This window comes from Octopus sinensis, linkage group LG11 (assembly GCF_006345805.1).
Source record: "Octopus sinensis linkage group LG11, ASM634580v1, whole genome shotgun sequence".
NCBI lineage: Eukaryota > Metazoa > Mollusca > Cephalopoda > Octopoda > Octopodidae > Octopus > Octopus sinensis.
This window is the reverse complement of record NC_043007.1, coordinates 19,099,757-19,113,105: the sequence shown is the minus strand read 5'-3', so window position 1 is coordinate 19,113,105 and position 13,349 is coordinate 19,099,757. Positions and strand designations below refer to the sequence as shown.

At 38.2% G+C, this 13,349-nt stretch overlaps 1 protein-coding gene and 1 long non-coding RNA gene across 2 annotated transcripts in view; both read left to right on the top strand.

The window, feature by feature from the left end:
- The window catches only part of LOC115217567 (suppressor of cytokine signaling 2-like), a 1,605-nt gene extending 862 nt beyond the window's left edge, over positions 1 to 743 (top strand). Inside the window, exon 1 of the mRNA XM_029787306.2 lies at positions 1 to 743. This exon is cut by the window's left edge and continues 862 nt beyond it. Within this exon, the coding sequence (XP_029643166.1) occupies positions 1 to 422 (422 nt within the window). The 3' untranslated portion in view covers positions 423 to 743.
- A 7,318-nt stretch (positions 744 to 8,061) lies between these two features.
- LOC118765334 lies at positions 8,062 to 13,143 on the top strand. Its single transcript, XR_005001170.1, has 2 exons — positions 8,062 to 9,833; positions 12,861 to 13,143. It is a non-coding gene; the product is annotated as an uncharacterized LOC118765334 (long non-coding RNA).
- Positions 13,144 to 13,349: the final 206 nt, after the last annotated feature.

Genomic DNA, 13,349 nt, shown 5'->3' with positions numbered 1-13,349 from the left:
AGAATGTGTTTGCATTGTCGGTGAAAACCTTCGACAAAGTGATCAGTACCAAAATAATTTCCCGCTACAATTTCTTCCATTTAGATTGTGTCAAAGAAGCCCAAAATAAAATACCTCTTTTTCAAACTGTTATTGAACTTGTACAATTTTATTCCAATCGTTGTTCAAAAGGACCCCGGCATGAAAGAGGGATTCAAAACCATTGGTGTTGGTTCGATAGCTCTGTCAACAAGCACATACCAATCATTCTGGAAATTCCATTAAGACACTCAGTTCCAACATTAAAACATCTCTGCAGGCTCGTTATCAATGTGTCAGTTGAGAAAACGGAGGCAGAGACCCCTCTTCATTATTCCATACGAAAATTACCACTTCCACCTTTTCTCAAAGACTATGTCAGTTCCTATCCATTTGTTATTTAAGTGAGCCAATGGTAACACACACAGAATTGAATATCTTATGAAATCGAAATTAAAGCAACTTGCTATCAACTTATTTATTGCAAATATTTATGACTTAAAAAAACTCATGAGATTTTTTTTCAATCAAAAAGAATCAAAATGTTAAAATCTTTTAATTAATAATTCAAACTGTCTCCAAGAATTAAATAAGGTTTTGGAGGCTACAGGTACTGTAAGGTCTTTAGTAATATTTTCAAAAGGGAGGAAAGAAAAAAACTAAATATACTTTAACCAGGTTAACGTTGAAATAAAAGCGCTTCTTTTAGCCATAAATATATTTAATACGTTTTTGGATTTGATTTGCAAGATTCTTTATGTGAGTTCGTGTGTTGAAGCATATTTTGTTGTGTCTGGGGAGAGTCATTCTCTTTGAGTGCTTTATAATTTAACACACGCACCGGTAAAATTTCCTAAAATTTTTCGTTGCGTCTTGCAACCTTTTCAATAGTTTCGACTCTTTAATACAACTACTACATATGTGCCAGAGAGAATGAGAAAGCTGTCATTGTATATAGAACATCAGTTTCACTTTCGTTATACCTTGTATACAAAGTGAAAGTGATGCTTTGAAGGCAAAGATAGCCGTATGTGTGTGTGTAGCGTGTGTGCGATCCAAATCAGAAGATGGCAGAAGAGTTTAGCACATCGTTATATATGAGGTTGTGAGCTCGAATCCAGGACCGGGCTGCGTGTTGTGTTCTTGAGCAAGACACTTTATTTCACGTTGCTCCAGTTCACTCAGCTGTAGAAATGAGTTGCGACGTCACAGGTGCCAAGCTGTATCGGCCCCTTCGCCTTTCCCTTGGACAACATCGGTGACGTGGAGAGGGGAGACCGGTATGCATGGGCGACTGCTGGTCTTCCATAAAAACAACCTTGCCCAGACTTGTGCCTCAGAGGGTAACTCTCTAGGTGCAAGCCCATGGTCAGTGTCTGACCGAAGGGGGTCACAATATATATATATATATATATATATATATATATATATTATATATATATATATATATATATATATATATATATTTATGTCTATATATCTACGTATAGTAATTGAAAGTTTTTTTCTTTCAGTAGATAATTTGGAATACTTTGGTTTAGCATTCCCATGTCAGATTATCTCTTAATCTCTAGAGGTCTCTGGCCTGTCCCTTACGGTTAAATACCATAACACTTAAACGGCAGATCATGAACCGATGTTTCTAAAAATTTTACATGGATACGACGACCTTCATCAAAGGAAAGTGGATGTTTCGTAGCACTTTTCAGTCATGAGATTGTGAATTTTATTGTATGAGAAAACAACAATCATAATAGTTTTTGTAGTTATTTAATGAGAAAATAAGTATAAGAATTGGTACTAGGGGATACAAGGGTCCCGAAATATTCTTTTCAACTCTAGGTACAAGGCCCCCGAAATTTTGGGGGAGGGGGTCAGTCGATTAGATCGACTCCAGTACGCAACTGGTACTTAATTTATCAACCCTGAAAAGATGAAAGGCAAAGTCGACCTCGGCAGAATTTGAACTCAGAACGTTTCGTCTGCCGTTACGTTCTGTGTTAAAATTCCGCCGAGGTCGACTTTGCATTCGGCGTACTGGGATCGGGGCCTTGTGCCAAGAGTAGAAATATTTCGGGGCCCATGTATCCTACTAGTTACTAGTGACTAGTACCTGAAAATTCCCCTCGAGAAATATATTAAAAAAAATTTTTTTCCCCGTTTGGCACACGTTCATTGCAACCATTTCGCGCCGTTTAAGGATTAATCTAAATCTGATTTTCAGCTGTTAACCATAACTTTAATTTCTGTTGTTAAATTAAGATATTTAATCATACGAAGAGCTTTTTGTTCGAATCCCGTTCGATATCTGCATTTTCCGAATTCGTGAACTTAATGCTTTTCGTCCGTGTAAATTACAACTGTTTTTTTAAAACTTTGTTTTTATTATTATTTATTCTGTTTTTTTTTCACATCATGTTAACGAATCTAATAAATTATTTTTCGTTTTTGGATTTGGTTTGCAAGATTCTTTATGTGAGTTCGTGTGTTGAAGCATTATAAGGCACAAAAAGAAAATGACTCTCCCCAGACACAACATAATAAATTATTGAAACTGCCAAAATAGAAAGTAACAAGAAACAACGATCTTATTTAGGGGGTTATTGGGCGGAGGTAAAGAATGCGCACACCTTCCGTTTTCGGTGTAACAAAAGCCCAAACCCTAACCCTAATTCTAAATCCTAAACCCTAACCTTAAACACCGGGTATACGTATTCTTTACTTTCGCTGGTTATTGTAAGTGCTAACCTCAGGTCAATTTCAGTAGAGCATAAATGATCAAAGATGTTCCAGTATCGACCATCCCGTCGGTTATTCAGGCACAGCGTTATCTTTAACTTCACCTAAGTTGCTCTTTCTTTTTCCTTTAAGACGGCAGGATATTACTTGAAGGAGATTTGGTTGCTATTTTTAGGCGGTCGAACTGACACCGAGAACGAACCTCTTCAGCGACGAAGATAAGTATTAGTATCTAAGGGGTTCGCTAAGGTCCAAGAGAAAATGGGACTAGATACCATAAGCGGATCTTTTCGGTTTGAACGGCAGTTTTTTCTAGTGATGTCATATGAAATTGTCACCCATAATTATGACCCTAGTATCGATCTATTGCATTTCAATCTGTTTCAGGGTTAGGGGTGGGGGGAAGGGTATCTTTTTTTCTTCTTCACAAATGTAAATAAACCCAATCTGTTTCTTAAACGAGGGACATATTCATACGGCACAGAATGTTTTTTTTTACCCCAATAGACGTCACTGATTGGTTGAAATTGCATAAATTGAAGAAAAAATAAACAACAAATATCTTACAAACTATAGAATATTCTCAATAAAGCCAAGAGAAAAAGATGTTTTATAAACACATTCTATCAATATACGAAGTTTAAAAGTGTTTAGTTACCTAGAAATTTTGTTAAAAACTGCCGTTCAAACCGAAAAGATCCCCATAAGCTACTTATCTCCGTGAATTAGGGGGGAAAAACCCAGCCTGGCCCTACAAACCCGCCGTTTCCATCACTTTGTTTAAAAAAAAAATATTTATTTTGAGTTTTATTTACTTTGCTAGGTAGTCGTTGTAGGAACGACTAGCTAGCGCGGATGCGCGACTATGCGAGTGCGCGCACCAGGACCACTCTTCTTAAGTAGTACCGCTTTAACGATTCTGTCGACTCGTCAACAAATTATGAAAAGTTTCTTTTAGTCAGATTTGCGAAAAGGTGACTCCATTGCATCGACATTTTGGCGATCTTCGTTTTGATTTTATTTATTTATTTATTTACTTTTGTTTTAAAGCGAAAGATGTATGTACGTGTATATGAAATGGACGTGTGTGTGTGTGAGAGAGAGAGAGAGAGAAAGAAAAAGAGATGTCTATGTGGCACACTCTCTCTCTCTCTACGTATACATGACAGCACATCCCTTCACTCTCTCTCTCTCTCTCTCACACACACGTCCATTCCATATACACGTCCATACATCTTTCACTTTCGCCTCTTTCACTTTAAAGCAAAAGTAAATAAATATTACGGAGATGTACTTGCATAGCAAGTGATTTGATCTGAGATCGTGTGCTGGAACGAAAACAATTGCAGCGTGGAAGGTGTTTGTAAGCCATTTAAAAAAACACACAAAAACCGTTAGATTCACTTCAACATTTAAATTTAATTTGTCAAAATATTTTCGTCGCTTTGAGACTGACAAAACTTCGTGCTGCATCGTCGCGGTCTCAAAGAGACGAAAATATTTCGACAAATTAAATTTAAATGTTGAAGTGAATCTAACGGTTTTTGTATGTTTCTTAAATGGATTATAAACACCTTCCACGCTGTAAATAAATATTCTTCACGGAAATTAATGAACAATCATATGGTCTCATATGATCGAATTTTGACAGTTCTGAGGGTTATACCGAAAGAATACTGACATTTTATGGTCATAACTACAGATATGTGCCCACATTTGACTGATACTTTATAACTTTCTGAAAAATACATATTTTTAATGAAATTTTCCCTGGATACATTTTAAATGATGTAAATTAAGATTGTATTGGAATTCGTTGCGAAAAAAGATATCAGAGGCAGTGGAAAGGAGTTTCGGATAATTCATCCACGTCATTTGTTTCCTCATAACTTTCTGAATACTGGATATCTCTCAATAATATTTTTTACAAATACATTCCAGATGTCGGAATTTGATGTGAAAAAAAATTGAGACGTTGGGGTTTGGATAAATCTCAAATCTCGACTTTGTTTCCTCATTCGTTTTGATGAGGTGTATCAATGGAATTATCCATTACCCACCCCAATTATTTTATTCCTTTCCACATTAAATTCCAACTTAATCATATTCTACATCACCTGAAACAAAGGTTTTGAATTTTTTTTTTTTCTTTTTAAAGTTGATGTACTTGACTCAATAGGTCTCCTCAGGCACGACACATCGCCCTACGATCCAAGGTACTTTTGAGTGGGCTGGTTATGCGACACTGGTGCAGGCTACAGCTGTGAACTCCCTTTATTTGCTGGGTCTTCTCTGTCATAGCATATCTCCAGAGGTCTCGGTCTTTTGTCATTGCCTCTGTGAGGCCCAATGTTCGAAGGTCCTGCTTGACCACCTCATCCTATGTCTTCCTGGGTCTCCCTCAATATGTAATTGGTTGAAATTAGAAAGTGATTCAAAGGCTTAGAGTTTCCTGTATTGGGTAGTGCAATTACATGAAACTCTCAGCCTTTGAGTAACTCTGCAACTTTTACCAATCTCTCTATATATAAACGGCAAAATGTCTGTGTGTGTCCTTTATACAAATCCACAATTTTTCAGTTAGAGGGCTCGCACTTTCTATGGTCATTCAAAACCGTCCAAGGATGGTCGTGCACATCTTTACATTTCCCCAGTCACCCCGCAAAGCCATTAAAAAGTCAATAGAAGTGATTTTTTTGTGAATTTTCTATCCAAAACCCAATCAAAATGCCTGAAACTTGATACGCCAATTGAATGCCAGCTAGCTGTATGTAATTGGTTGGAGATTTGGACAGTACTTGCACTAGCACTATGACCCGGCAATGCCGGGTCATAGTGCTAGTTAAATATATATTAGTTCATTATATGTGCAGCAGATGCAACTCTAAATTTCCAGTGCCATTGGTTTCAAAACCTTCCTGTATTGACCATTTTGCTGATCAGTGGTGGCCACCTATCCATGCCCTTTAAGTTACAAATTATGCTCCAATTTAAGTTCTTTATGGAACAATTGAGCCTGCTCCATTATGAAGCTACTTGACGAATTCCATTCCATGAATTTGACAGTATCAAAACCATTTCATCATTCTTGAATTACACTGGTACTCTTACCATATTCCATTGGTTTTTTAATGGTCATTCAAAATAGCTGTCAGGAATAAAATGGAATTTCTCTCTTTTTTCTCCTGCTGTCTTTTTTTTCTTTGTCATCAGAAAATGTACTGACAAAAATAAATCTAAATTGACATAATTCCCATCAAATACCTATTTCTTTACTACCCACAAGGGGCTAAACATAGACAGGACAAACAAGGACAGACACACGGATTAAGTCGATTACATCGACCCCAGTGCATAACTGGTACTTATTTAATCGACCCCGAAAGGACGAAAGGCAAAGTCGACCTTGGCGGAATTTGAACTCAGAACGTAGCAGCAGATGAAATGCCTATTTCTTTACTACCCACAAGGGGCCAATACATAGACAGGACAAATAAGGACAGACACACGAATTAAGTCGATTACATCGACCCCATTGCATAACTGGTACTTATTTAATCGACCCCGAAAGGACGAAAGGCAAAGTCGACCTCGGCAGAATTTGAACTCAGAATGTAACGGCAGACGAAATAACGCTAAGCTTTTCGCCCGGCGTGCCAACGATTCTGCCAGTTTGCCGCCTTTCCTATCAAATACCATTTCATATGTGCTTGTTGTCATTTCCCAGACAAAACGAAATTGTGAATTTAACTTTCACTTTAAGACATCAGTGAGACTCGCATCTTTCTTAGACACCGTTGCCAGGATGAAATTTGAGTAAAATAAGCTAAGGAGGTCACAAAATCAAGATATCACTTACACAAGTGTTGTATGAAAAAATGTTTAAATGCACAGCTGTACTCACTGCCACCTGTGGGCCATTCACTAAATAGGTCAGCCAGCTCACAAGAATTTCAAGTTCTTGCTTGTAATTTGTATAGCCTAATGGAATTACAGTGATACCTCGCAGTATGAGTTTAATTCATTCCACGACCGAGCTTGTCTTACAAATCAAATTTCCCTAATTGAAATTAACTAAAATATAATTAATCGTTCCAGACCCTCAAAAAACCATTCAAAAACAACTTTTTATGGGTTTTAAAACAGAAAAGGTTTAGTTAGAAGTAAAGGTTTAGTGGAGAAGGCCAGCCACTGGGTTTGGTTAAAAAGAGACGATGAGCGATGGCTAGAAGGATATTGAGCTTTATTTGATTTAGCTGATTTAGCAAGTGGGGCCTCATATCAGTGAGGGGATCCGGTGCACATTGATGCTGTCGAGAGGTAGGCCCCAAAATGGCGCGTATTCTCTCCTGATGACACCATGCACTTGCTGGCTTCCGGTATGTGGAGTTTTTGACTGGTAGCTTTTGCATGTGCAAGTTGTTTGCAAGACATATAATTAAAAAAGAGAATGCAGAATAAATATGTAAACTGGTTTTATTAACTGGATTACCTTGAAGATGGGATGATTTGTTTGCTCATACTTCAAGACAAAAATTTGCATGAGTCTTGGTTCGTACAGCAAATTACTGGTACAATGGGTCACTCGTACAGCGAGGTTCAACGGAACTGAGTCATTTGGTGCTGAATCGGCGAGGAGCTGGTAGAAACGTCAGCGCGCCGGGCGAAATGCATAGCCGTATTTCATCTGCCGTTACGTTCTGAGTTCAAATTCCGCCGAGGTCGACTTTGCCTTTCATCCTTTCAGGGTCGATAAATTAAGTACCAGTTACGCACTGGGGTCGATGTAATCGACTAAATCCGTTTGTCTGTCCTTGTTTGTCCCCTTTATGTTTAGCCCCTTGTGGGTAGTAAAGAAATTGGTATATTGCCTGTCATTACGTTCTGAGTTCAAATTCCGCTGAGGTCGACTTTGCCTTTCATCCTTTCGGGGTCGATAAATTAAGTACCAGTTACGCACTGGGGTCGATGTAATCGACTAAATCCGTTTGTCTGTCCTTGTTTGTCCCCTTTATGTTTAGCCCCTTGTGGGTAATAAAGAAATTGGTATTTCGCCTGTCATTACGTTCTGAGTTCAAATTCCGCTGAGGTTGACTTTGCCTTTCATCCTTTCGGGGTCGATAAATTAAGTACCAGTTACGCACTGGGGTTAATGTAATCGATTTAATTCCCTTGTCTGTCCTTGTTTGTCCTCTCTGTGTTTAGCCCCTTGTGGGTAGTAAAGAAATAGGTACTTCACCTGCCGCTACGTTCTGAGTTCAAATTCCGCCAAGGTCGACTTTGCCTTTCATCCTTTCCGGGTCGATAAATTAAGTACCAGTTACACACTGGGGTTAATGTAATCGACTTAATCCCCTTGTCTGTCCTTGTTTGTCCCCTTTATGTTTAGCCCCTTGTGGGCAATAAAGAAATAGGGATTGTTTATCAAGTTATGATTTTTGTCTCCCCAATTTGATAAGATGTTAAAGGCAGTCTTACTGAATCTAGGGTTTGTGGTTGCAAAATGCTTATGGGGTTGCTTCCTAATATATTGAGGGTATTTACTTTTTGTCTTAAATTCATTGTGCGGTTAAGTAGCTCGTTTGCAATCACATGGCTTTGAGTTCAGTTCTACTGCGTGGCACCTTGGACAAGTGTTTCCTGCTTTTAGCCCTGGGCTGACCAATGCCCTGGGAGTGAATTTGGTTGTGAAAACCCATTCTACATACTGTTCATACATACATGCATATATATTCATATATGTCTCTTTGTTGTTGTGTTTATTCTCCCACCCTCTGACAACTGGTGCTGGTTCATTTACATCATGCTGATGGTCATGGCTGGAATGTCTTTAAACTTAGAACTGTCCTGTTAGGGTTGACCTGGCTTTAAACAACAAATCTAGTCAGTTCATCTAAATAAATGCTCGACCTACTAGAAATAGCAGCTAAATTTTCATCATATCACACCTAATTATATTTTTGAAAAATGTACATATGAGATAATGTTGCTGTTGGTTTACTTCATGTCCAGAAAAAGTCATGATGGTCATGGCTGGAATGCCTTTGATCATAGAACTGTAGAATCAGAACTGACATAGGTCTAAACATGAGGAACTGTTATCATGTAAGAATTAAAACATCACCACAACGACAATAGCAACATGAAGTAAGTCACCATTTTCATTTGAAGTCCTCAAATCTTTCTGACTTAATGATGACACTGGAGATAAAATAAATTTAAAAAAATAAAAATAAAATTACAATTGCATGGAAAATTTAAAAGAAAAATAACAAAAGAAAACAAAAACAGTTGTTTTAATTTTTTGACACTCAACCCTATCATATCCGGTCCAAATATGTTATTTATTTTGTATTCAAGCCTGCTTATATCCGGCTTCTCACACCTACTCTACAATGTCATTCTAAAAATAAACAGTCACATCATTGAAATCTTGAAGCTACAAGATAATACATGATTAATTCAAAATTGAATAAATAAGGCTTAATTTTGACAGAGTAAATCTGAAAATGAAAGAGTTATAATTAAATTTTTTGAAAAAAAAAAAAAATGTTTATGACACATTGTCTTGGGTCCAATCTCTTTTCATGCATGCACACCTGTGAAATACCTTGATTATTTTAAGGAGAATATTAAGGACAGCATGGACAGAGAAAATATGGTAAATAAGAAATTGGTTGAAGGGAGAAGAAGCAGATGATGGAGAAGGGAGATACGGATATCAAGCTTAATGAATTGGTTGGAAGAAAGAAGCATTAAACGTCAGGAAGTGGAACCATTTCTGAAAACAAAGAATAGAGAATTACGGCAGGAAAAGATTTTGCCCTCTGTCCTACATTCTGGACATGGCCCCTAAAGAAGAAGAAGAAGAAGATTTGTAAATAACAAAACAAGTAGCAAAATAGAGGATTTGACAATGAAAACAAGAATTTCTGCTGCAGAATAAGAAAACTGACCAAATTTTAATGGTTGTTTTGAAGACCAAAGAAAAGGAATAACCAGCAAGACGTATACCATAGTAAAGGCATCGACACTAAAAAGAACAATAACAACAGTTACAGCAACAACAACATAAAGTAAGGTATTTACTTTCACACATGTACAGGGTAACTCAAAAGTCACAAATGGGTCTGAAATTTTCATAAATTTGTTTTAATTACTTTTTTTGTATTTGTAATTTAGAAAACGTGATGTTTCCACCCCTAACATATTTCCGATGAAGATGTTTCTTTTCCAGTGACCAAAGTGATTAAAGCTTTGGCCGGGTGGAACTGATCTCATCAAATGGTACCCAATATTGGTAGGTCAGTAGGGGTGGCCGAATCACTGCCCATCATCCCCTCCTGGTTTTCAGCCTTAACTCCTCTCTCTTGCTCCATACCCAGCGAGAGGCCCTCCCTGCTGCCTCTCTCACCCTGTGCATGGCCACCCTTCACTCTTTTCCCTTCATTCCAATGCCTTAAGCATCATCTATGAACTGTATGTGGTGCTAAGGCCCCATGAATTTAAAACAGAACATAAATGAATTATTACCACCTTTGTGACTTTTGGGCCACCCTACACAATCCGTATTTATTATCTTCAAGAAAGTTTGGTATGGTTTATTTCTTTGTGGTTCACCATGTGGTCCAGTGGTGGCCACCCAACCTAGAGGTGGCTACCTTAACCCTAACCCAACCTAGAGGTGGCTACTCTAACCCTAACCCTAACCCAATCTAGAGGTGGCTACCTTCCCATTTATTTCTATGTTTATTGATGATGAGTCTAGGTGCAGCCAGGTGGTTAACAGATTTTCGTCCCAACCATGACATCCCAGGTTCAGTCCCGCTGTGTGGTGCCATGGTAAAGTGTCTGCTAATGTAGTCCCAGGCTAACCAAAGCCTTGTGAGTGGATTTTGGTAGATGGAAACTAAAAGAAGTCCACCGTAGATGTGTGTGTGTATACAGCATACACATACATCTGTATGTATGAGTCTGTGTGTGCACCCTTATCTTGACACCGTGTGATGATTGTAGCCAAGTGTCACCATCATACCATCAATGATTTTCATTTCCAGTCTTGTATTGTTAAGTTAAGTTAATTTTTTAGCTCAAAAAGCAAAAAGCAAGGCCATGTAGGGGGACATGGAGTTATGTACAGGGAGGGTGGTCATGCAAAGAGTTCAGGCCATTTCTGGTCAAGAGAGACTTTGAACCGAGCGGTTGTCGGCATCTTCACTATTTCGTTTGGCAGCTTATTCCACAGATCCGCAACCCGGACGGAGAAAGCCTCCTCTCCATGTCTGGCCATGGGGAAATATCGTCTTCCTTGGAAACAAGGTAAGGGTTGGTGACAGGAAGAGCATCTACCTCAACAAATTCCCTCTGACCCATCCAAGCATGTGCCATGCCTCAGCAATTGGATCTTTTGTTGTTAGGTCCTCTTGAATCTCATCAGGGGAAATACTTGTCATCTGGTCTGTGTACGAACTGTTACCAAATAACTGATAAATATTGACCATATATCATCAGATGTTGTTACACACCGCTGGTCACAGTGCACTTCCAATTGTCTCGATTGTACCATTCTTTTCTGTCTTGACCCAAATTGCTTAGCTAAATCATGTTCCCATCATTGTGGAGGCCTTCCAAATGGCTTTTTCTGATCACTAGGATACCTATTTCTTTACAACCCACAAGGGGCTAAACACAGAGAAGACAGACAAACGGATTAAGTCGATTACATCGAACCCAGTGTGTAACTGGTACTTATTTAATCGACCCAGAAAGGATGAAAGGCAGTCGACCTCGGCAGAATTTGAACCCAGAACGTAACGGCAGACGAAATACTGCTAAGCATTTCGCCTGGCGTGATAACGATTCTGCCAGCTTGCCACCTTGTATGGTATGGTATCACTAGGATACCATACAGCAAATGCATGGGTCCACCTGTTGTCTGTGAACCTTACGAAATGTCCAACACAGCAGAACTTGTGCTTTTGGTACTCTGCAACCACATTGTTCACTCTGCTCCCTTCCTGAATCATCTCATTCCAAACATGGTCTCTTAGTGATATTCCTATCAAGGGGTCATTCCACGGCCCTTTGCATTACACCCAAGCGAATGTTCTATCCTCTTCGTAATAGCCCACGTCTCACTTGGGTATAAGAGTGCAGCTAGGACGGTGCTATCGAAGAGTCTGGCACGTATAACATTGTCTAGATTGGTTTGGATCACATCCTTTACTGAGTTAAATGCCTTCCACCCTGCTAGAACATATTCACTGTGTGTCCAAGGTAGACGTACTCCTTTACCTTAATTTTGTTGCTTCCCACATGTTCCACCTTTTGTGCTACATCTTCCAACTGCATACATTTCATTTCCATATTAAGTATATACATACGATATATATATATATATACACACACACATATATATATATATATATATATATATATATATATAGATATATATAGATATATGTATATACATACACACACCTGCGTGTGTGTCGTTGGTGATTTTCTTTCTCCGTCTTCCTTCCTTGGACCTTTCCTTTTTCTATGTTTCTGATGAAGAGCTTCGCTCAAAACGTTAAATCCTACTTCGTAAAAGCACCCACTACACACTCGGAGTGGTTGGCATTAGGAAAGGCATCCAGCTGTAAAAACTTTGCCAGATCAGATTGGAGACTGGTACAGCCATCTGGCTCGCCGGCCCTCAGTCAAACCGTCCAACCCATGCCAGCACGGAAAGCTGACGTTAAAAGATGATGATGATGATGATGATGATGATATATATATACGTATGTATGTATGTATGCATGTGTGTATGTATGTATGTATGTATGCATGTATGTATGTATGTATGCATGCATGTATGTATGTATGTATGTATATATATATGTATGTATGTATGTATGAACATATCCAGATATGTGTGTTATGTGTGTTTGTGTATGTGTGTATTTGTTACATAGAATATTTTACATTTATTTTTCAAATGTCAACGTTCATAACTGTCTGAAGACATATTTTGTCGTTTTAAAATTCTTTGAATTTTATTTCCTGTTTAGTTAAAACGATATTTAATTGGTAAAAAATTCCATTCTTATATTCTCCAGCCTCTGAAGAAGAAAAACCTCAATAAAATTGCTGAATGTTGTGAAGAACTTTCTTGGAAAATGACAACAGACATGAATAAGGAATGCTTGCAGAGTTGACTCTTTCATATGTTACATTAAATACTCCTCTGTAACTCTTCAGATTGTCTGTTAATCTTATAAGAACTCTTTAAAAAATGCCTGAATTATGCCAACATCAAGTAAATTTATGGCAACCTTTTGAATATGGATGAAACTCTTCGTATTTTCCAGTGAATTGTGTCACTGAAAATGTTTCCTTATCCCCAAAAATTTTGTTTGTTTGGCAAAGACTCATGAACACATTTGGAACCCTGATCTCTTCTATTACTTCTGCAATAGCTTCTGTTCCAGTTAGTTCTTCATCTCTACTACCATCACTTAGAATCCCCTGATTCAGCCATTTCCTCTTCTCTTTCATCATTCCTACTGCATCTCGATTACGAAATACCATAAATCCTCGAGTATAGT